The sequence below is a fragment of the Eublepharis macularius genome, chromosome 17 (genome assembly GCF_028583425.1).
Source record: "Eublepharis macularius isolate TG4126 chromosome 17, MPM_Emac_v1.0, whole genome shotgun sequence".
NCBI lineage: Eukaryota > Metazoa > Chordata > Lepidosauria > Squamata > Eublepharidae > Eublepharis > Eublepharis macularius.
Window position 1 is genome coordinate 8,083,008 of NC_072806.1, and position 24,311 is coordinate 8,107,318.

Consider the following 24,311-nt stretch of genomic DNA (forward strand, 5'->3'; position numbering starts at 1 on the left):
ATAGGCTTCTTTCAGGAGGATTGAATTTTGTGAATGTTTTTACTGATTGATTTTGCTTTTATTGAACTATTTTACGGGCTTTGTTGAGGGCTGGCCATCTGAGGGAGTTCCTCTTTTGAATCATAAAGGCTGCTTATGAATTGCCCAAAATAAAATTTGCCTTCTTTTCAGTCTGCATCCTCAAAATTGCTGCCAACAATGTATTTTCCTTACACAGATGATCGTCTTGACAAAATATTCCGAGATGCCGAGTTCTGCATCTGGCTTCTGGGTTCCCTTCCCATCTTCCCCTCCCCCTTTTCATTGCATAAATCTGGAGGCTTTCTTATCCAGCTGCTGACACACAGCTGGATAAGCTACAGCCCTTCCATGAACCCAGCTGTTTTGCTGTAGTTTTTTCCTTCTTCCACTAACCTAAGATTGAGTCCCTGAAATATGATACAGCTTGGCAGGGGCTGATAAAATACTTGGCTTGTCAAATGGAGGTTGAATGTAAAGTCTAACTTTTTTTCAACATCATAAAAAAAAAAGAATTCTTTTGTGAATATCCAACCAAATTGCATCCATTTGCTGCCCCAACTGCAACACGCTGAATATCGGATGCTTGCAGACGGGATACATTTCTCTGTCTCTCTTTAATGAAAGACAGCCATGGAACATTCTGAAAGGCTTCTCACAGACAATTCTCCCCGTTTTCTTCCAGCAGACAGTTGGAAAAGTCATAAATATCAATGTATCCTGAGCTTCTTGTGCATTTTCCCACTAGTTGTTCTACTGGCTGCTCTCAGACATCCGCTTGGAAAAGAAGTTTCCAAAATTCAGGTAAGAAGCTTTTTAAGTTGTCAAGTGCAGGAGTTTTAAAATATAAAATATATCTCAAACGGCAATCCTTTTTCTTCTTTTGGGTTCTAGGCATGCAAATAGGATTGAGATGATAATTGGGGCTGGTGTTGGTTCTATATATCCCTATGTATGGAATATCTGGGTAAACTATTGTTCAGATCTCTAGGGTCAGCCTTGACTCTTTGCATTTATGCCATTTCATGAAGTCAAACTCTTTGCTCCTTTCCTTAGCATGAAGAGTGTTGGCTGCAAAGCATGCAAATAGGTATGAGATGGGGGTAGGGATTGGCACAATGATGACAAATAGTGGTGCGTCTAAAGCAGAGGAAACTATTTCCATTCTTCTATGTAGTTCCTAGGAGGAAGGGGCATTCATTGGGGAATTAATCTATCCCCCTGAAGAAAGACTGCAGGGTCCCTAAAACTTTTGACTGCTTTTTAGCAACATGTCTCCTTCCTGGACCAGCATAATGGGATTGTGAATGTTATTACAGGTTGGACTTGGACAATTTTTAGATGGACTTTTTTCTGAGCTTGTAGAATCGTGGAAATGAAATTTCAAGGTACTCTTTCTCTCTTCCCCATTCTTCCATGGTTTTGGTCCCTCTGTTTGGATACGGTTGATGGGTGCATTCTACGCATTGTGTTTATTTTTGAAATCCGCAAGGAGAAAGTGCATCCATATGGGAAAGGGCCATTCTGTGACAAAAAGCAGGATAGACACCGCCTTTGGGCCAAGCGGATTTAAGACTTGCTTTGCTCCAGATTTGGAGGGAGTTCAGCCATATGACCTACTTATGAATAGATGTTTTGGCACGGAGTGGGTGCATGCGCGCGTGTGCACATTTATAAGGCTGATGATGACTAATTCCCCTCAGATAGGAATGCCGTTTCCTTGAGTGACAGGAAGCATCAACTTCTTTGCATCAGCTTCAGACTGCTGGAGAATTTTGCAAGATTCAGTTTGTTTGCAAACATCCAAGATAAAGCATGAGGGAGTTGGCAGACATTCTTCTCTCCCCCTTCCTCAAAGTATATCCTGGGAGCACACCAACAATTCCTTCTCACTCAATTCCTACAGTGACCTGCAAAATCCAGACATCTTTTCTGGCTGCATTCATCATACCAATCTGTTTCTCTCTAGCCCCTGCTCTCAAGCATGTGGGAAGGGCTGTCTACATGTAAGCTTGTAGCCACCAGCTATCAAAAGCCATTCACAAAACACTTTAATCTCAATAACTAGGCAGAGTTCTTGAAAGAAGGTCAAAAGGATGCTGGCAACAGTGTAGACTAGTAATTGCCAGAAGAGGGCTGTTAGTTTACATGTTGCTGTACATGAATTAAGTAATGAAAACTGAGCCTGAAGCATTTTCCCACAGAAATTGCCTGGTGCCTCTCTGTAGGAGTTTCTATCCTTTCAATCAGCTAGTGCTTGGGTTGGGTGACTTTAATGCCTTGCTGGATTTAATACAATAGGTTAAGTCTTTCCCAAATGCAGAGAGGCAGCAGAATGAGTCATCCGTACAGGAGGTTGCCTAGTGTATCTCTGTGTGAGTCATTGCTCTAAGTTTTCCTCCTTTAATTCAGAAGTGTACCTAAACAATTATTCTTGCTGAAGCACAGAGGAGGGTTCCTCTGAAGAAAGATAATTCTTAAATCTTGCATATTCCAAAGGCCAAATAGGCAGGAATTCCCAGTGTATTATTTGGGCCTTAGAAGCCATTACGCAGGGGGCTAATCCTGATGAAAGCCATGGTACTGGAGAAGAGGAAATTTACCTGTCCTACTGCACCATTTCCCCAATCAGAAATACCCTTGTGGGGAGTAAAGTTTGATATAAATATTTTAAATTAGCACACAAAAAACATATGTCTATTTTTAACGTATGGGGATTGTCTTTCCAATCCAGGAATTGAGCTGAAGGGAGAGAAGTTGCGGGGGGGGGGGGGAACTTTTCCAAACACCACAGCCCTAATCTAGATTGGACCTCTCCACAGCTGATTTGTTGAGAGAATTAGGGTTACCAGCCTTCAGGTGGGACTTGGAGATCTCCTAGAATTGCAACTGACCTCCAGACTACAGAGATCAGTTCTGCTGGAAAAAAATAGCTGCTTTGGCAGGCAGTGAGGATTCTATGGCATTATACCCCACTGAGGTCCCTTCCCGGCCTAAACCGCATCCTCCCCAAACTCTGCCTCTAGATCTCTAGGAATTTCCCAAACTGGAGTTGGCAACCCTATGAAAGATCCAGTCACAGAAATCCAGGTGTAGTTTGGCCTTTTTTAAAAAAAACCTTCAGGAGATAGCCTCCTATTTTAATTCAGAAAACGCCTCTATTCTCAGAAGTCTGAGCAACCCTGACACTGGCCAAGGGGGTTGCTTCGAGAGCCACACCTCCATCCCAAGACCACCAGGGTAATAGTAAAGAGGCAGACAGCTGAGGACAAGCAACACAGCTCATTTCTGCTTGGCAGATCTCAGCCGTGCCCTGGCCAGCACTCCAGTTAGCAACACTTCCTTGGAAAATCTTTTTAAACGTAAGGCTGGATCAACGTCCACATGCTGGTACGATGTGGCAGGAGGGGGTGCCGAGCCTCCTCCGCCCAGGGCAACTGACAAAAGGTCTTTTAAGTACAAGCGTTCATCTGGGCCAGCTTTGCGCCTGGCTTGAGTTCCAAGGGCATCCATTAAATGCCCTCCTAGCAAGAGCTGGGAAATCTGAGGCAGTCTGGGACATTTCTGAACAGTGCCTCTCAATCTTTTCCCTTGTAAGGTTTGCAGCTGCTGGAACTTGCATGGTTTCCCCTTACACCCTGGATCTTTCAACAGAATCGCAGAAAACTACAGTTCCCAGTGTCCTTTGGGGGAAGCCATGGCACAGATTGTAATAGGGTACACTTCCGCAAAGCCCAAGGGGGCCAAATGAGTAGAGGTGTGCATTTTATGTATGTTAAGCACAGAATACAGAAATCGCAGCAGTTGGAAGGGGTGTTTTGTACTAGTTCAGACAGCCACCTCCTGTCGCTTCTCCCTCACCCCTCTTTGAAAGTCCCAGCTATTTTTTTGCGAGTAGAAATGCACCTGGAATCCCATAGGTGAGTGGAAATGCCTTTGGAGGGCAATTTGGAGCATGAAAATGGCAGGAAACATTTAAATATCCCTTCTTCGCCCCAACACTCACACATACGTTTTTCTGTATCACTTTCTCCCATAGCTACTTTTCAACAAAAACACCCCTTTGCATATAGTTTGACTCTCCCCATAAAGTGCATTTGAATTTCTGTTGTGCTCAAGGGTGCCACCTAGTGACAGAACATAAGCATTAGCTTTCATAGAAGAAGGAAACTTCCCTTTTGTCTTCAAAATAGCGCCTCCAGCAAATCTTTCCTTACCTGTAGAAGAAACAAGCTAAAGAGTATTTAAAGTTTTTTTTAATTTAGAAAATACTTTTTAAAAGCCTAATTGACTTATTAATTTATAGAACATGCTGCCAGGAGATGTTGCAATGGGCACTAGCTTAAATGGTGTTTTTAAAATATTAGTCAAATTCACGGAGAGGTAGTTCTGTCAGTGCTCATTGACTTAGTGGAACCTCCAGCTCCAGTGGCACTGTACCTCTGGCTGTTCCCTGTTCACAACTGGATGCTGGATTAGTTCTGATCTAGCAAGTCAATTCGTATGAAGCAACTTGGAGACATTGGAGAAAGGAAAATCTCTGCTAAAGTGACCTTTGCAGGAAATGAACTGCATCGGTTGCTGTCTACGGCAAGAATGTCAAGTTAAAATATTTTAATACATTCAATTCCGGCAGTAGACTATGGGGGTGGGGGGAGCCATCAGCTTTGTACCCTTCACTTGTGCTACCAAAGGTACCCTGTTGGATATAGGATGCTAAATTACATTGACCTACAGTTTAATCCAACAAGTAAATTTGCACAAAGCAAGTGGAAGATGCCAGAAAAGGAAAAAAAAATCTCATGTAAAGAGGACTTTTGCAGAAAAAGAACTATTCCAGACTGGTAGGGAAAATTTCCACGCTGTATTAGGCTTCATTAGAAAAACACATGCGGAAATACCAGTAACGGAAATAAATCCAACAAGTATTGGTGTGAACTCATTATGAGATTTTGTTCCCCAAAGTCTGACCTGCTGTCCTGTCTTTTAAGGAAGTGGCTGTAGCACCGAGTTTTCCAAATGGCATTACCCCGCCTTTCCGAGGTCTCGTTTTCCCACCTCATCCCCATCTGAGGAAGAAACGCTATACTCTCACTCCAGGGCACCTGAAATGGGACCACTTCAATCTGACATACAAGTAAGGCTGTTTCTCGTGCACTGCGGATTTAACTTCAGCAAATTGCTGCTTTTTCCCACTTGGACTCTATTCCTGTTGAACTTGTGGCTGAACAATGAAATATATACCATTACATAGTTGAGAAGCGGGGGAAAGTGCTTTTTAGATGCCAATGTTGATTAACTCATTGATTACTCTTAAAACCATGCACCCTTCTTTTCAATAAAACTCTCAGTTTCTAATAAAAAAAAATACAAATAAAGATCTCAGAGCAAAAGATAATAAGACAATAACAAGATAATAAGAATTTTAAAAAGAGAGACCGGACACATTTATAGCATCCTGCAAGATAAAAGCAACCATAAACTCACCGTTTACTCAAGACGATCTTCACTTTTTTTTAAGCGCACAAACACAAACCAGAGAAAGATCCAAAAATACATGTCCAGGAAAGGAATTCTAAAACCTTGGGGCCAGCACAGAGAAGGTCCTGGTAAACGTAACTACCTTGCAAACTTCTGCTCTAGCAAACCGCAGTTTACAGTTTCTCTAGCAAACCACAGTTTACAGTTTCTCTAGCAAACCACAGTTTACAGATAGGTACAAAGAGCTACTGTGGTGTAGTAACTGGACTATTACACTGGAGAGGCCTGGATTCAAATCTCCCTCCTTCCATGAAGGGTGACCTTGGAATAGTCATTCTGCCATAGCTTAACCTACAAGGTGGCTGGGAGGACAAAATGGAGGAGAAGAACTGTGCATGCTAGGGTTGCCAGCCTCCAGGTAGTGGCTGGAGATCTCCCGGAATTACAACTGGTCTCCAGGCCACAGAGATCAGTTCACCTGGATAAAATGGCTACTTTGGAGGGTGGACTCTATGGAATTATGCCATGCCAAGGTCTTTTCCCTCCCCAAACTCCACTTTCTCCAGGTTTCACTGCCCAGATCTCCAAGAATTGCCCAGCTTGGAGCTGGCAACCCTAGTGCGTGCTGTTCTGAACTTCCTAGTGAAACGGCAGGATAAAAATAAGATTTTTAAAAGATGACTGGGACATGATGACATGCTTAAATGGCAAATATAGGGAACAGTGATTTAGCAGGGATGGAGACTAAAAAATAAAGACTATCCGATATATAGGAACGACAGTTGGAACGTTAGGGATAAGGGCCCAACCCACTTGCAATCTGTCTGCTCTGACCGTGTTACTCTTTGGCCCCTCTACTTAAAAAAAAAAAGTCCCCCAGCTTCAGTAATGGATAAATAGCTGGCGTCCTTTGCCAGGAATGACTGCTACAGTGTCGTTGTTCTCACCTCATTGAGATGCTGTCCGAAAGTTGGTTTGACCAACTTCGGTCACGTGAAGACGGGCCAAGCAGAGTGTGGCTGGCTCAGAGGAGAAACCTTCCAAGAATCAGAAGTGACAGATTTAGAGTTAGCAGGTGCCAGCATGCTGGCCTGGCTAACCTCAAGCGGCGGACCTTGGCAGTTTGAAACGTTTTACCTCACCCTTGGCCAGAGACCTGAGGCCTGTTGGCCAATGAAGAGAGGCCCTTTGTTCTCCTCAGCTGAGTACCGGAGAGAAATTTGTTATATATGTGTGTGTTTATATTTAAAAATTACATTTCTACCCTATCCTTCTTCCAAGTTGCTCAGGAGAGTGTATTTATTTAATTGACTGAGATGTATTGGAACAGTTTCTCAGCAAAATTGTTTTCCAGGCAGTTTATGACCGCAAAGGAGAACCTAAAACTCTTGCTTAAAAACAAAAGCATGTCTAAACGATAATATATTTTAAAAAACCCACAGATCAATTCTGAGATAAAGCCAGCAGGTAACAAAACTGAAAACCAATACCATTCATTCAAGACAGCAAAAATAAACAAACAAAATAAAAACCTGGCACATGCTGCCTGTTAATCAAAACTAAAGAATCGCATTCCTGATTCCTTCAGGATGGTTCACACAAACGTTGCGCTTGCATCCCATGGTTGTATGGAGCAGTTCTTGATGGTGACCACTTGGTATCTCTTGTCTTCAAGGATTCTCCAATCTTTTCTTTTCTTTTTAATTCCCCTGCAGGATTCTGTCTTTTCCCAGAAACCTCATCAACGAGAGCCAAACGAGGAAAGGCTTGACTACTGCTTTCCGCATGTGGAGTGACGTCTCTCCTTTCAGCTTTCAGGAAGTGTTGCCAAGTGCAGCCAGTGACCTGACAATAGGTAAGTGCCAACCTGGTGCCATTTCAAGCCTTCTGGAAAAGCAAACTAGAGTGTGTAACAGTGGAGCGCTTAGACAGCGTTCCTTATAGTGAAAACAGTGTTATAAACTTGTCCCTGTATTCCTCTGTGAAATGTTGGTGGGCGTATAGAATAATCCCTGGTTCTGCGTTATCAGTGCCACTCCAACCATCTTCAAGATAATTTTGGTGTTGCCTCAAAGTCTGATTCAGCCACAGGGATAGTTTTAGCCTTAGGTGGGTAGCCATGTTGGTCTGCAGTAGAACAGCAGGATATGGGTCCAGTGGCTTCCCAGGTGCCCGCCAGTGGTGGGCAATCTCCCAGGAGTTTGCCCCTTTGCCTGCCGATCGCTGGTAATCAGTGGGAGGTAGCAAGTTCCTTGGAGATCACCTGCCACCAGCAGGCAAACCAGGAAAGGGGGCATCGAGCATGTTCCTGGCAGGGCGCAATGATATCACTTCCTGAAGTGACGTTGTCGAACAGGCTGCGGTTGTATTCCTGCTCTTTGCTGGGGGAGCTCGCCTGTGGCCAGTGTGTGATGTCACTTCCAGGAAGTGATGTTGTCATGCATGCTCCAGGAGCAGGCCTAGTGCCAGGTTTTCTAGCGCCTGAGGCCGAGGGCAGCTTCAGTGCTGTTGCTGCCCCCACACGCGTGCAAAGCGTGCGCACACCTGGACTGCATGATGACGTCATGCGGTAGGCAGCTGGGACGGCGTGCATGCGTCCTCTCAGCCGTCCCACTCAGTTGCTCCACGTGCCACCCCAGCAGCCTGCTGCACCTGGCCCGCAGCTGCTGCACCCGGCCAGGAGCGCGTACTGGTGGCGGTGGCACCACAGGGCAGCTGAATGGGAGGGCTGGGAGGCTGCAACAGCTGCAGGCCAAGTGTGGCAGGCGGCCGGGGCGGCAGGCGGGTGGCTTCCCAGCCCTCCTGAGCTGCCACCACCAGCTCCACAGTGCGCCCCCGCCCCCAGAACCCCCTCCGGCACCTCAGCGCTCGAGGCAGCTGCCAGACCTGCCTCTATGGATGTGCCGGCCCTGTCCAGGAGCATGTGCACACCACGCCATAAAGTAAATGCCGAGCCCCCCCCCCCCCCCAGGAGGGTATAGGAACCTGGCAACCCTACTTGGAGACCAACAAGATTTCTAGGGGGTAAGCTTCTTCCCTTCTTCAGAAGCGAGCTCTGACTCCCGAAAGCTTACACCTTGAAAATCTTTTTGGTCGCTAAGGTGTCCTTGGACTCATATTCTGCCCAGCCACGTGGTGTTCCAGGGATAAAGAATACTTCCTGTTTGCCCGATGTGCAGGGAGAGTACTTTTCGTAATAATTGTACCAATAATAGAAGTCTTTCCCCTCATTTTCTCCAGGGACAAATCCAGGAACCTAAAAATGAGGAGGCTGAAGTTGGCTCCCAGTTCCTTATTTACATGTCCTGTTTGCAAACCCAACCAAAAATATTGAGAACAATTTAAAAGCTCAAATTAAAAAAAACTTAAAACCCCAAATTAAAGTTTGGACTGCCACGTGTCATACACCTCCCTGTTCAGGGGACTCTGCCCTCCAAGTGGACCTGTACTATGCTGTTTTCTGGGCCCAAGTCCAGATTGTGTGCTAATGGCTCCAAACTGGGGTGCCCCCAGCACATTCGCACAGGAGCTGTCTGGGGGGAGGGGGAGGGGGGAGATTATCTCACTGCTCATAAGATGTATTGTTGGCCTCCATGTGGACAAATGCACGGCTTAGAAGAGAGTGAGCTGGGCCTAGAACTGACATTAAAATTTAGAACTAAGAGGAATTGTCTTGCCAAAACTTGCATGCACAAAAATTCATATTTGCAGCCCTTAATTTTCTTTACTGATAGGAACAACAGCGTGGGTTCAGTTTTCTTAGGAGAAGAAATGCAGCATTTCCTCAGCTTTGCAGCCGTTTTGCAATGCTGTGAGTCAGCAATATACATAACTGCTTCCAGATGCAGCCACTTGCTGTTCTTTTCAAGAGTCAAATGTGCAAAACAGGCCAAAATAATATAATAGTAATTTCAGATTTCAACTTCCCATGGTGCAGAATTTTGAAAAGAGGGGGTAGTGCAGGAGTCGCCGAGGTGGAGCTTAAAGCCACCGTGGATGGCCTCTTCTGACATGTTTCCTGGCTCCTGCCAAGCGTTTTCAGAAAGTGGAGCTTTTGCCCAGTAGGGGTTCTGATTGGCCACTGGGGAGCTGGTTGGCTGTGCAGATTTTTAAAAAGTTGCCACCACAGCATGAGGATATCCACTGAGTGTCTGAAGGTAAGTTGTGTGTATGCGAGAAAGTATTTTTAAGCAGTATGTTCATTTTAAAAGGCATCCTGTTAAACACAACTTCTGCCTGAAATGTGGAAGAGTTACTATTAGAGTTGTGCATGATCTCACTGGTGGCATTTTATGGCTGACGCCACCTCTGTGGCAGCCGTTTTGTGGATGCCCCCACCACCCTGTGTTAGAATTCCCCTGGGGTAGACAGTTGCTTAAAGCACCAAGAAATGACCTGTGGTCATGCATTCCCTAGGGTATTAAGTGGTCCCTTCCCTTTCTCACTCTTTCTCCCCGCTTCCTCTTGCAGGCTTCTATTCCATAAACCACACAGATTGTCTGGAGTCCCAGATCCATCACTGTTTCGACGGCACAACAGGAGAACTGGCCCATGCCTTCTTCCCACAGACCGGCGAGATCCATTTTGATGACCATGAATACTGGATTGTGGGGGAGACAAGGTTTAGCTGGAAAAAAGGTACTTTGCAAAGGGTTTTTCTGCGCAGACGATTTTTGCTGCGTTTGGCCTCGTCCCTCTTCGGGTTTTCTTCTGAATGCCGGACGATTAACTCCCCCTTCAGATTTCAATGCAGCGTTTCAAGGGTTCTCTTCCGAGTTTTCTGCCTTCATTTTTTCTGTGCATGGAGAAAACTTGGAAGAGAACTAGGGATCCCATTCCCCCTGTGAGGAACGGGTCTCCTGGGCGCACTCCCAGGATGGCGTGACGACGTCAGTGACGTCATTGCACTACCCCGAGAGCACCCCTGAGTTTCGCTGCGGGCTGATTTGGACCCCAAATGGGCCATGTTGGGCCCATTTGAGGTCCCACTCAGCCTGCTGAGAAGCATAAGGGCATTCCTGCGGCTGCGCGGTGATGTCACTGGAATGGATGTCACTGGAAATGACATCATTGTGCAGCCGCGATGGGTAAGAATGAGGTAAGAGCCAGGTTTCCCCTGCTCCCACCGGGAGGGTAAGGGGACCTGGCAACCCTAAAGAGAACCCTTGAAATGCTGCATTGGAATATGAAGGGGGGATAAATCACCTGGAATTCGGAAGAAACCCCGAAGAGGTATGGGGGCCAAATGCAGCAAAAATTATTCATGCAAAAAAGGCCCAAGAGAGAAAACAACGTTTGGCGCATCCTCCCTGCAGTTCAGTGCAGGAATCAGGGCTGTGCGTGTAATGTGGTGAAATTCTGCAGGAATAACAAGGGGCCAGTGGTTTCAGAGCAGCTAATCCTGGTATGCCAGCCTGCTAAATTCCAACTTGGAACATTTAGATAAAATTTCCATTGGAGTCAGACCTTAGTTGACTCCTGTTAAAATGGAACGGATCACATTCAGATGAGAAATGTTTTTAGTAAAATGGATTATTATTTTAAGTTTGAGGGTGACAGGAGCCTGTTCCATAGAGAAACTAGAATCACACGTCATTTCTTTAACTGAAAAGGGGGTAATACCATCCATAGGTTTATGTGAGGATGAAAAATTAGTCTAACTGTACGTAATTTTTTCCAGTCCTTTCATTCTTTAAGTCATAGTTATTTCTGCTTCTCAAGAGCATTGCCTCACGGAGCTTCAGTGGGAGAACGGAAAGGAAAAGAAAAAGGGAAATAGTCAAATATGTTATTGAAGCACAGTCTAGGTTTGTAAGAACCCTAGCTTTTAATTTAAAATAAGTTTCTAGTCCTTATGGCTACAAAACTGTGTTTGGAAATGGATCTCAGACGCAGAAGGATTTCTGGCAATTGTAAATTTCAGTGCGGATGATGACTAAAACCAGACAAAATTAGGCCATTTCCATTAATGTATGGAATTCAGCTTCTCTTGAGACAGAATGTTAAATGTCAGGTTCTGAGACCCGCATATAATGTGGAATTCCTGTTGGTGAAGAGGAGATCTGGCATGGTTCATATTTGGTTGGCAAACCCAGCTTGTCTTAGAAAATCCAGACCTGCCCACCTCTCTCCAGAAAGGGCTTTGCTCCATTCCCTTTTGTTAATAGATTGCAGCTAAACAACCGACGCTTTCTTGGCTCTTAACAGGGCAGGGCTGGCTACTGAATATGGCTGATGCCCTTGGCAATATGTCACTGGGTGCAGAGTGGCTTATCTGCCTTTGTTTAGCCAGTTGGCTTAGCTTTGACAGTATTTCCCTCTCCCTTCTTGTTCGACTAGATGCTAGACAGACTCTGCGAACGTGAGTATCGTTCAAAGAATGTTCCCAATTTGTGGGCAGCTGCAGAATGGTTTTGACCACACTTACATAACTCTTCCCCCCCCCCCACCCCGCTGGCTTGGATCCAGCCATTTGTGTTCTCGGTGAAAAGGGGCATGAAACCTTTCCCTCCGTTTCATGTCAGAAGGCTGGTTACGTTTTCTGGCCGGCCGTCTCCAGCTTTTCTGCGTACGTGGTTATTTTGTGGGCAAGGACAGACGCCTTGGTAATGTTTGGGTTTTGTGCTTGAAAGGGGCTGCCCCTCCCTGGACGTTAAATGACTAGCAGATGGGTCTCGAGCAGAGCAGAGGAAGAAAACAAAGGAGTACTAAAAACACAGCCACGAAAGCAAAAAGAGAAGTGACAATCCACACCTTAGTTGGGGTGGAGAAGTTTATGAGACTTAGAATGCCTAACATACACGATAGATCAAGATGGGTAGCCATGTTAGTCTGTCTGTAGCAGTAGAAAAGAGCAAGAGTCCAGTAGCATCTGTAAGACTAACAAAATTTGTGGTAGGGTATAAGCTTTCGTGAGCCACAGCTTGCTTCTTCAGGTATCTGAAGAAGTGAGCTATGGCTCACGAAAGCTCATACCGTACCACAAATTTTGTTAACATATACGATGTAATTTTTTTAATCATAAATATGTAAATTCTAAAACTTTCAATTAAACTGGTGCTTCAGGCAACTTGCCATAGAACTATAAATTTAAATGACAAAACTGAAACTATCGTACTTTGGTCAAATCATGAGAAGACAAGATTCTCTGGAAAAGTCAATAACATTAGGAAAAGTGGAAGGCGGTAGGAAAAGAGGAAGACCTAAAATGAGATGGCTTGACTCAGTAAAAGAAGCCACACCCTCCAGTTTGCAGGATCTGAGCAAGTCTGTTAATGATAGGACATTTGGGAGGCCTTTCATTCATAGGGTCGCCATGGGTCGGAGGCGACTTGACAGCACATAACACGCACACAGGATGAAAACATACATAATAACTATAAAAAACTGCCATCCGATAAACACTTAAACAAGTCCATTTGGACAATGTAACAATCTGAAACGGGCAAACATTAAATGTTAAGCAACAAAGAAGGGCAAGATTTGAATCCAATTGCATCTTAGCGAACAGCCAGGTTTTCAGGAAATCTAGTTGGTCTCTAAGGTGTAACGAGACTCAAATCTTGTTCTTCGACTGCAGACCAACACAGCTACCCGCCTGAAATTAAGCAATGTAAAATATTTTGAATCAATTATTATTATTTTCAAATGCAGGTCACAAATTCCTTGGTCCTTGCAGGAACTTGAGGCAGTTTGCAAACTGCAGGACATTGTAAATGGTGAAATGTAAATATACAAAAAAAGCAAGCAATATATTTTTTTAAAAATCTCAACAATAATCAACAGTACAAAACCAATTAAAATCCCAATGGAGCTTGAAAAAATAATCGTGCAGCATCATTAGTATTTTATACGATAATCGGCCATGTTTTGGAGCATATTTAAAACTGGCAGATAAATTAAGAAAGTAATAAGGGTAGCATTACGATATTCATTATTTTTATTTCTATTTTATTATAGAAAGCTTAACGGAGTAATTAAGTCAGAGTGGGCCATGAAAAAAAAACTGGCATAAAGTCGAGCAGAGAAATGCATTCAAATACAAACAAAATTAATAATATAGAGCCCCGTGGTGCAGAGTGGTAAGCGGCAGTACTGCAGCCCAAGCTCTGCTCATGACCTGAGTTCGATCCTGGCGGAAGCCGGGTTCAGTTAGTCGGCTCAAGGTTGACTCGGCCTTCCATCCTTCCAAGGTTGGTAAAATGAGTACCCAGTTTCCTGGGGGTAAAGTGTAGATGACTGGGGAAGGCAATGGCAAACCACCTCGTAACAAAAAGTCAGCCAAGAAAACGTGATGCGACGTCCCCCCATGGGTCAGTATGACTCGGTGCTTGCACAGGGGACTACCTTTACCCTTTACCTAAACGAATAATCCCTCCTGACAGGGAAACCAAAGAGTATCTTAAACTGATTGAAGTTATAAACCAAATCCCAGTCTCATCACAGGAACAGACTGCTTTAACTGTCGAGTTGACCCTTCCTGTAATTTCCCAAAATGCATGCTTCTGTTCTTCTGAATTAAATTGGAGGCATACTTCCCTCTGCTTGCCCTCAAAGAAGTCCATTCCCTGTGTTTCTGCATGACTCATTGTTCTGGGCCTCTGAAGGCAGGGAATTCTGTTGCATTACTGCATTGGAAGCGTTGATTAGATCATGTTCAGTTCAGAAATGCAGCAGAATTACATGTCACTAGAGCAGGCCAATTGGAAGGAGCGAGTTCCTCAGACCACTTATTCATGCAGAGATGCAACAGAAACCCTCCTCCAAGGTCAGCTCATTTTGCTGTGTTTCTGCAGCAGGAGCAATGAGCTCATTCGGTCATTCGAAATGCAGCAGAACCATTTGTTCTAGTAGAGGCTGATTGAAAAGTGGCATGTCTAGAGCGCTGACACATGCAGAGATGCAATGGGCAACCTCCTTGTGGTTAGGGAAATTGTCACTCTGCATCCACAGTTATCAGTCCATAAGTGCAGAATAACAGTAAAATAACAACAGTGGAGACCGAATGAAAAGTGGTATGCCAACTCATTCGGAGATGCAATGGACAGCAAAGTGATTCCCACCTCCCACCCCCATCCGAGTTCACTGCTAACTTTATTATAACCTTCTCCTTGACAAAAATGGGAGACTAGACTCACCTATAAATCCATCTCCTGATGTGGATTGTGGTTTCCTTGCACAAATCTATTACTCGAGTAGACATGGGCCATAAAACATCGTGATGTGAAATCATCAGAAGAGAATGCCCGTCAACCTCAGCCATAGATTCTTTCCACACGCTAATCTGTGGATGCTGTGAACGGGGAGTTATGGCCCCCTCTCTCAAAATCCAGCAGCAATCTGGCCCCAGAGCTGTACTTTCCATGACCGTCACTAGATAGATTTGCAAATGGTATTATTGCCTATTTAGGAAGAGGAAAAAGAAAAAAAAAGTTTTTGGGGTGGTGTTTTGAGGCTTTTATGGTTGAAGGAAAAACACCAAATTTCACAACATCACCATGCTGGGCCAAGATGACAATCAGGGTGTCTTTTCGATGAAAAACAAATACTTTGAAAGCCTTTTTAAAAGAATCAAACGTCCTTGGCAAGATCAGGGGTTCATCCTGTCTGGCCTGTCTTCCATATGGCATGAGGGGTCCTGGAAATGAGAGATGACCAGCCCGTAGCAGATAGAGACAGTGTTGTGCAATGGTCGGAGTATACAATTAGGGAGAGCCAGGGCCAAATCAGCCATAAAGCTCATGGGATGATGCCCTGGGACTAATCACGCTCAGTTTTGCCTACCTTACAAGGTCGTTGTGAGGATAAAATAGAGGAGAGGAGAACTATGTATTCCATCCTGAGCTCATTGAAAGAAAAGTAGAATTAGAATGTGATAGACAGATAAAATTGATCTCAGGAGCTTAATTTATCTGTCCTGCTCTGGTACTATTGGATCTTAATGGAAATTGACTCAAATATTTGTTCACATGTTTAAGAAAAAGATGCTATGGCGTTTTTTGTGGGTTTTTATCAGATACGTTGCTGTGCCGTGATCTTGTTTGTGTTCTAGAAAGGCGACAAGCCTGTTGCCTTTTTTAAGCATTTCCAAGCGGTTTTATTGCCTGTGTTCACATATGACACAGCGTACCACTGTTGGATTAGACCCCGGTTAGTTGTGAAGTCTGAATGCGGTTGGTTCACCCAAGCGTGGCTCTCTGGCTCAAGTTTGTTTCAGCGTCGAGAAGAGCTAATGCAGTCTCTCTAGTTATGTTGAATTCGTTTAACATCTGTTGTGGGTTAAAAATGCAGCTCTTGTGAATTACAGCCTGTTGTAACACAGTGCTCATTTTGCATACTTTTGACTTCTGTAGAGAAGGCCCAGACAAGATCACTTGCGTGTCATGGCCTTTTAACCCACAATCCTCCTTTCTCTCTCTCTGCCTAAAATATTTATATAATAGATAAGATTTTCTGCCTGGAGATTTGCTTTACTCTAATGAAGTGGACTTTGGCCCATGGAATCTTAAACCACAATGAATATTAGTCTCCAAGATGCTCAAAATACTTTCCCTCCTTTAAGATGCCATCTTAAAACTGTCAATCTGTGGAGCCTTTCCCCCTCATGGCCTCAGACATGTTTCTTTTTTTCCCCCACCACCCAAATTGATTTTCCTTAAACATCCACCTTGACAAAGAGATCTGTGGAACTCTAAGGTCGGCTCACTTCTTTAGTGTGTATTTGTTGTTCCTAACACCAATCTATGACGCTCTTTTGACGTCTAGTCTTAAGTCTGAGATGATTGAATCGTGTCCCCTTTTCTCCAGGGGTTTGGCTTACTGACCTGGTGCACATCGCGGCTCATGAAATTGGCCATGCCCTTGGCTTGATGCACTCCCTGGATCCAAATGCCCTCATGCACCTCAACGCGACGCTGACTGGGAAGAACAAAATCTCACGAGATGAGATGTGGGGGATCTTCCGGCTTTATGGTGAGCTTGCAGGAGTGGGAAAAAAACAACATTCTTTCAAAATGTACAATCAAAATATTCACCAAATGTGGACAAGAGAGCGGTGCTGATTGATTTGGCCCTCTGCTACGTCCATTTTCCTTCATGCGTCTTTGCTTCCAGTTTGCACTCCTTTCCTTTTAATATGAACTTTGTTGGTTGCTTGATATGCAAATAGGTCTGAGAGGAAGGTGGAATTAATGCAATTCCTATGGACACCGATGGCTCTCTACAGCTGGTGGAAGCAGAAATATTCTCCTATGTATTTCCTTGCGGTGGGGGGGGGGCTTCTCTCCTGTGAAAGATTACAGGTTCCCCAGATGCATTTGGCAGTCACCCACTCCTCTGCTTTTGGCCAATACCTCTCTCAGCCAAGGGCCGGCCAATTGGCCCCCTCCACTGATTCCTTCCCATGTCCACTCAGTGTATAGCAAAGGGCTCCTCTCTGCTCCATGGCCAACAGCAACTGAGGCTTTGGCAGAGTCCCCATTATGTCCCTCGGCTTCTGTGTGAGAACCACGTTGCAAATAAATGGGAGTGAGGAGCCAACCAAAGCCAAGCCAAAGCCTTGCCACTTTTCTGGCAATGCTTGAGTTTAAAGTGTCCTTTGCCCATGTCTTGGTTCAGGAGAGAGTTGCATTATCTGGAGAAAGCCCAAATCCCCTGGCCCACCGTTTGCCTAGAAGTGAGTTAATTAAGTTAATCTGCCTTGGGTCTCAGAGTCTCTCAATATGAGAGTTCGTCAAGTGTAGGGAGATGCAGTGTTAGCCAAGAAGCATAGTTTAAAAAGAAAGAGCTGGCGGAGATCACTCCTCAGAGGGTTTGTTAATTTCATCTTCGCCTCCCCGAAGGCTCTGTCAATTTCACCTCTCCAGTCTAAAACAGTGTGGGATCACAACCAGAAGGCAGCGAGAAATGGAAATGGGCTGCAGTTGCCTTCCAGAGCTGGGTTTGGACCTGGAGAGGTTGTAATGGGCTGAAGTTTCCCTACTTGCATTTCTCAACCACTTCACACAGCTCCAGTGTATAGCAAAGCCTTTGCCCTGCTGCCAGCTCTGTCTTTTTAAATTACCCTTCCCTACTAACATTGCATCTCCTGACACATGTTCTTCACGTGTCAGATATGTTGTGTAGAGACTGTCAGTGAGAAAGGCGGACAATAAATAAATAGCCTGCCCTTCTGCCTCCAGGCATCTACTGCTTAGCCAAAATCATCAATCCAACCAAACCAAGAATCTTATGCAAGAAAAGATGCTTTTGATTTGGGGATTAGTGGCTTAACTGCCTCCTCAAATCAGAACTTTTGGGGGAATAAGAAAAAAGAAAATGAAAAGGATTTCAATCCATCTCTGAAATTCAATTTATAGCTTGAGGAAAAGGAAATAGCTTGAAGGAAGAGAGAGCATAGCTGCCCACAGACCGTAAGGGAGGTGTTGGAAGCTTTTGTATGCTTTGCCTTTGAAAACGATATTTGCATTGACTTCTCCATCGAGCTCTAGATCTCTCTGCCAAACCAGCTTTCTGCACACTCCCAGGAAGGGGTTTAGAAAGCAGGGTGGGCCCCAGCTGTGGTGGGTCATTTTTCTATAAGCAAGTCAACGAAAGGTCTTGCCTTCCTCCTTTGTTATAATCCATTATTCTGCAAATCTCTTGGAGTTTCCCCCACTCTCTCCTTGTCTGCCCTTCCAAGCACAGCCCACAGGTTTGCTGCAGGCGAGGCAGCCTGCAGTTTCAATGGGCCAGCCCCTTGGGCAAAGAAGCTTGTGTGTGTATTAACTGTACTTTTAACTTTGTATTTAATTTCTGCTGTGATCTGCCCTGAGCCCGCTTGTGGGGAGGGTTGTATGTCAAGGCAGTAGGGAAAGAGGAAGACGTGATGGCTTGACTCAGTAAAAGAAGCCACGTCCTCCAGTTTGCAGGATCTGAGCAAGTCTGTTAATGATAGGACGTTTTGGAGGTCTTTCCTTCATAGGGTTGCCATAGATCGGAGATGACTTGACGGCACATAACACATAACACACGGCCACCTACCTACAACCTTCTCCCTCCTCCCTACAAATTGAAGCTGGATGCAAGTGGGGCCTGGAGATTTCCCACAATTACAACTAACCTCTGTACTACAGAGACCAGTTTACTTGGAGAAAGTGGCAACTTCAGCTGGTGGACTCTGGCATCACATTCCTGTTGAGCTCCAGTCCTTCTCCAAACTCGCCCCTCTCCAGGGACCACCTCCAAAACTCCAAGAATTCCCAAACCCAGAGTTGGCTTAAGCCTGAAGTTCTCCCAGAAATACCACTGACCTCCAGGTGATAGAACTTAGTTCCCCTGGAGACAATGGCAGCACCAGAGAGCTCAATAACACCACCCTGTTAAGGTCCCGTCCTGTCCCCAGACTCTATCCCCAAATCTCCAGGAATTTTCCCACCTTGGAGTTGGCAACCCTCTCTATTACAGGGAACAGCATGCAATTTTCTCACACTCCATTTCCCCTACATACAGCAATGCCAGTAGAAATGCAAGACTGGAGTCCAGTAGCACCTTAAAGACCAACTAGATCTCCAAGGTATGAACTTTTGAGAGTCAAATCTCATACTCCGGAAATCTAGTTGGTCTCTAAGGTGCTACTGGTCCCGAACCTTGCTCTTCTACTACAGATCCACACAGCTATCCACCTGAAACTATCTTCATGGCAGGTGCCAGTAGGGAGTCTCAAATGAATGGGGAAGAGTTGCTGCCATGACACAGAGGTGTCTTGGCCAATCAGAAGGCAGTTTAGAGCCAGCACCGCACTGCACCTCATATTATTGTCTTCCATTTGCTGCCTCCAGGCCCTCTTTCCCCTTTATTGTGATTGTAATGTTAAATGGACGTCTCCTTTTATTTCAGGTTGTAAAGACCGGCTCTTTGTATGTCCTTCGTGGACTCGGAAAGGCTTCTGCAAGAAACGGACAAAGCTGATGAAGAAGCATTGTCCGTACAGCTGCGACTTCTGCTTGGGTAACGAGCTCTTTCTGGTTTTGTGAGCAGTTGGGTGCCTGGAGTCTATCACCCTAATAGAGTTGCCAACCTCCAGGCAGTAGCTGAAGATCTCACAGAATTGCAACTGGTCTCCAGGCCATAGAGATCAATTCCCCTGGAGAAAATGGCTCTTTTGGAAGATGTACTCTATGGGATTATATCCTACTGAGGTCCCTGCCCCTCCCCAAAATCTCCAGGAATTTCCCAACCTGGAGCTGGCAACCTTAGAAGGATCTGCTGCCTTCCACTTTTCCTGGCATTATTGACCTTTCTAGAGAATCTCGTCTTCTCATGATGTGACCAAAGTACGATAGCCTCAGTTTTGTCATTTTAGCTTCTACGGAGAATTCAGGTTTGATTTGATCTAGAACCCTTTGTAAACCACTCTGAGTGGGCATTAAGTTGTCCTGAAGGGCGGTATATAAATCGAATGTTGTTGTTGTTGTTATTATAACCCACTTCTTTGTCCTTTTGGCCACCGTGAGCACATGAAGTTTGGTGCAGTGGTTATGAGTGCGGGACACTAATCTGGAGAACCAGGTTTGATTCCCCACTCCTCCACTTAAAGCCAGCTGGGTGACCTTGGGTCAGTCACAGCTAGGGTTGCCAGCCTCCAGGTAGTGGCTGGACATCTCCCAGAATTACAACTGGTCTCCAGGCCACAGAGATCAGTTCACCTGGAGAAAATGGCTATTTGGGGGGGTGGACTCTATGGAATTATGCCATGCCAAGATCTTTTCCCTCCCCAAACCCCACTTTCTCCTGGTTTCTCCAGGTTGCACCCCCCAGATCTCCAGGAATTTCCCAACTTGGAACTGGAAACCCTAGTCACAGCTTCTTGGAGCTCTCTCAGCCCCACCCACCTCACAGGCTGTTTGTTGCGGGGATAATAATAACATACTTCGTAAACTGCTCTGAGTGGGTGTTAAGTCATCCTGAAAGGCAATTATTATTATTATCGTTATTAATACTAGAACTTTGGGGTGTCTGGTGAAATGGATAGGCCACAGAGTTGGGATGGGCCTGGTGAGAGTGGGTCTGAGGAGTGCATGCCCTCTAACATGTTCCCGAGCGCTTTGCCTGTGATAGAAAGGTACGTCTTCATGTGCTCACTGGGGCCAGTCCTTCCTAAGCTATGGGGAGGATGTAACAGAGTGGATGAGTACTCGCTGGGTATTCAGGAGATCCCCGTTCAGTTCCCAGCACCTCGTTAAAAATATCTTGGGTCACAGTCAACGGGGAGACCCTCCTCTGTCTCTGAGTCCTCCAAATCCTGAGCTAGATAAGTCAGCCGTCTGACTCGGGCTAAAGTATTTTCATATTTCATTTAAGTTCAGAAGTTATATGAGTCCTGTGCAAGTCTGTTTTTTACAAACAGCAGAGTTTGCTAGTCGGAATCTAAGCCCATATACAGTTTTGTTTCGGGTCTTCCCGTCCAGATTTCCCTTTCCCAACTGTGGCACCAACTGCACTTCCTCCAAGGATGAAAACAAGGGCTGTCCCAGAGGGTAGGAATGTCACCTTCCGATGCGGGCAGAAGATCATTCATAAAAAGGGCAAAGTTTAGTAAGTATGTTGCTTCTTCTCATTGGCCCCTGTTGCTTCAGATGGAGCAACCTGCCATCATGTTTCTAACAATAGCCTCTGTGAAGCCTACAAGCGGGGCAGGAAGACAACGGCTCTCCCCTGTTTGTTTGTCCCCCAGCAACCAATATTCAGAGGTATACTGCCTTTGGCCATGTTGGTTCTAATTAGCGATCTTGGCTAACTGCTGTTGATTTATTGACGACTTTGAATTGTTTTAAAGCTTTTTAAGCCAGGGATTCGCACCACATCTTATCCTGGTGAATTCCACCAGTTACTTATTTGTGCAAGATATAATAAATCCTACTGCCCATCAACTGCATTAGGCAAATGTTAATTCTAGCATTACAGTGGAGGCCGAGCAAATTCTCTCTCTCCTCTGTCTCTACCCTAAGCATCTGTTCTCTAAACTAAAAAGCCCCAAACTTGTTCACCATTATCTGTAAAAAAAGTTTTGGTTTCCCCTTTCTGTACCAGTTCAAGATCTAGAATGTCCTTTTGGAGATTCAGCTACCGCAATTGTACACAATATTCCCGATGCAGCTGCACGATTTATATAAAGGCGGTACAACTCTGGCATTTTTTTTAAAAAAACCTGTATTTTATTATCTGCGGCTGAATTTCAACAATCGAGCGACTCAGCAGCTAAGTGATAGTGTAATGCTATGCAATTGACACCCCATTAAGGGCGGTATAAATAGCTCCCACTGTTCACTTCTAATTAGAATGCTGACTTCACTAGATCTCTGGAAGGGAAGTTCCAAGCTTGTCCTTAACTGTTTCATCTATGGGGAAATTCAATGCAGCTAAATGTTTTGTGGCTCTCCAAGGGTTTCAGGAATACAAAGGTCATTCCCAGCATCTGCTACCCAAGATCCCTTAACTCGAGATGCCCGGCCTTAAGTCCGGGCATGCAAAGCAAGTTCTTTACAGCTGACTGCTGTGCCCCTGTGACAATTTCTTAGCAGTATTGATAGATGGTTTTCCAAGACAGGTTCTCATCTTAAAACAAAAAAAGTATAACGCTTAGGGCTGGATCCTATGAGCTTTATTGCTTGACCTAACCTAGCTCCCATCTACTCTGCAGCCCTAGTGCTCCATGGCTTTTCTCTAAGTGGGTCCCATGATCCCCTGTTGTTGACTTCTCAGTGGACAAAAGGGGCACCTCCTCCCTCTTTTGCCAGCAGAAAAACTGATAGGACCCAGCTATAAAGCAGAAGCTGGAGGGAGAGCGGTCCACAACTGAAGCAGGATCCGGCACAATGGCGGGTGCCTGCACGTGGTGGCCCCATCAGTGGAAGTAGGAGGGTTTCTCTCAACCTGAGCTGCATCCAGGCAGAATTGTGTCCAGCTAGGAGGTGGGATTAAATCCATGCCCCCATTTTCCCCATCCTGAACAACCTATTAGTTCTAGTGCTGATTATTCAGTGGGGCTACACATGCATAGCCCCAAATGCCGCATTGGGGCTGGGGAATAGGGACTATGTCCATTCTTCATCCTATAATGCTTCAGTCTGCACATGACCCTTATTGGATTGGGACGCATGGGTTGGATCCAACAGGGGATTTTCTTCTGTTGAGTACAACTTTCTTACCTCTCCCCCCTGCGGACCCAAATGACCCGATGGGGGACAGGGACCTCCCCCCCAAGGGAAGGAGACATAAGAGGTCTAAGGTGGAAGAGGGGGGCATCACAGAGCCTTCTATCGGTGGAAATCCTTTGCCCCATCCCCGTGTGTATAAGTTAGCCTTTTATGCTTGAACTAAAAATGTGCAGTCTCCTTTCAAAAACCGAAATAAATCAATAGGTCTGCATATCCTACCAGCTGATTGCTGTCCTGTTCCCTTACTCTTTGTTCCCCCCCTATATAGTTGGTACAAAGATAAAGAACTCTTGGAATATTCCTATCCGGGGTACCTCTCGTTGAACGACGACCACATGAGCATCATAGCCAACGCAATCAACGAAGGCACCTACACTTGTATTGTCAAGAAAAAGTCGAAGATCCTCACTACGTACTCCTGGAGAGTCAGGCTGAAGCAGTAGAGGGGAGGGGTGTTTTGCAGGAACTTTGGACTCCTGGCAACCAAATATCTAATCTGCAAAGCACACACATCCCTCCCCTGTATGTCACTCAGCTAACTTGTTGGGGATGCTGGAATGTCCTCAACCAGACAGAGTCGCTTCTTCTAAAAGAAAAAAAAAGTGTATGGACAATTAGAAAAGTTTCCCTTGTAGCCATCTTCTTGACTATAGAGATGGAGATAGCAGGGCTATTTTTTGGTTGTTTGTTGGCTTGCCGCTGTGATGTTACTGTTGACAGAATGGAAAGTTATTCCTTAAAAACTACGCTGGACTGGGCTGAAGTGCCAGCCGGTTTCAGAATCTGAGGCTGACGGAGACACCGGGATATTCATTTCCACGTCTTAGCTATCAGTTTCTTTCAACGTGAGCCAAGATGGCCTCAATTTGAACCGTCTCAGCCTTTGCTTTGTTAAGTGGCCTTAGACGTTCAGCCTCTCGATTTGCAGCATCGCTTCTGCTAAGAATGCAGAAATACCTTAAGGGAGCATAAGAAAAGTTATGGCGATCCTTGCTAGGAAACGCTCTGAACCGCTTTAAGGTGCTAAGTAACTGTTCATTGGAACAATTGTCCTGCCTGAGCCTTTAAAATACTGTAAATGATAGTTAAGCCCTAGAGGTACCAAAGGTGCAAAGGAACTTTAGTGCATGTTGAGATGCATTCCTTTCTTGGTTCCACTCCAACTGCAAAAGCTTCTTTAAAAAAAAACAAAACCTCTTATCTTCAGCTTCTGGAAGGCTGTGGGGCTGCGTATGATCTTTGCCAGTAAATGACTGCCATTCTGGTTTAATAAAGTGCTTCCTCCATCTGGGTTTTGAATGTTTTCTTCTTCAGGATAATGTAGAATTATGGTGTCTACGTAGCCTTTGAAATGACGTGAGTCCAAATAAAGATTCAAGCTAATTAAAGCAGAAAGCGAGAACACAACTGCATGTTTTGTGTTAACATTCACCTTGGCTTGGAATTACTCAGCTGCCTGTATTTAAATCACGTATTTGTTTGTTTCCTAACTCTGTTAAATGTACTTTGTGAATAGGTTTGCTGACGTGGGTGTAGGATTACCAGAGGTAAAAAAGGTCAGACCGTAAGAGACAAAGCAGACCTCGGTCCCAGAGTGGAACAGACACTATGTGGAGG

The 24,311-nt window shown here is 45.0% G+C and overlaps 1 protein-coding gene across 1 annotated transcript; it reads left to right on the forward strand.

Moving 5' to 3' along the window:
* Positions 1-383: 383 nt before the first annotated feature.
* MMP23B (matrix metallopeptidase 23B) lies at positions 384-23,980 on the forward strand. Its single transcript, XM_055001620.1, has 8 exons — positions 384-822; positions 5,010-5,155; positions 7,215-7,354; positions 9,970-10,137; positions 16,306-16,470; positions 19,375-19,485; positions 20,946-21,072; positions 22,963-23,980. Exons 1-8 carry the CDS (start codon positions 652-654, stop codon positions 23,135-23,137), a joined length of 1,203 nt encoding a protein of 400 aa, XP_054857595.1. The 5' UTR covers positions 384-651; the 3' UTR covers positions 23,138-23,980.
* Positions 23,981-24,311: the final 331 nt, after the last annotated feature.

Excerpts from the sequence above, each read along its gene's own strand:
- MMP23B (XM_055001620.1), top strand. The coding sequence starts at position 652 with ATGGAACATTCTGAAAGGCTTCTCACAGACAATTCTCCCCGTTTTCTT. Across the intron at positions 823-5,009 it reads AAGAAGTTTCCAAAATTCAG|GAAGTGGCTGTAGCACCGAG; the intron begins GTAAGAAGCTTT and ends CTGTCTTTTAAG. Across the intron at positions 7,355-9,969 it reads AGCCAGTGACCTGACAATAG|GCTTCTATTCCATAAACCAC; the intron begins GTAAGTGCCAAC and ends TTCCTCTTGCAG.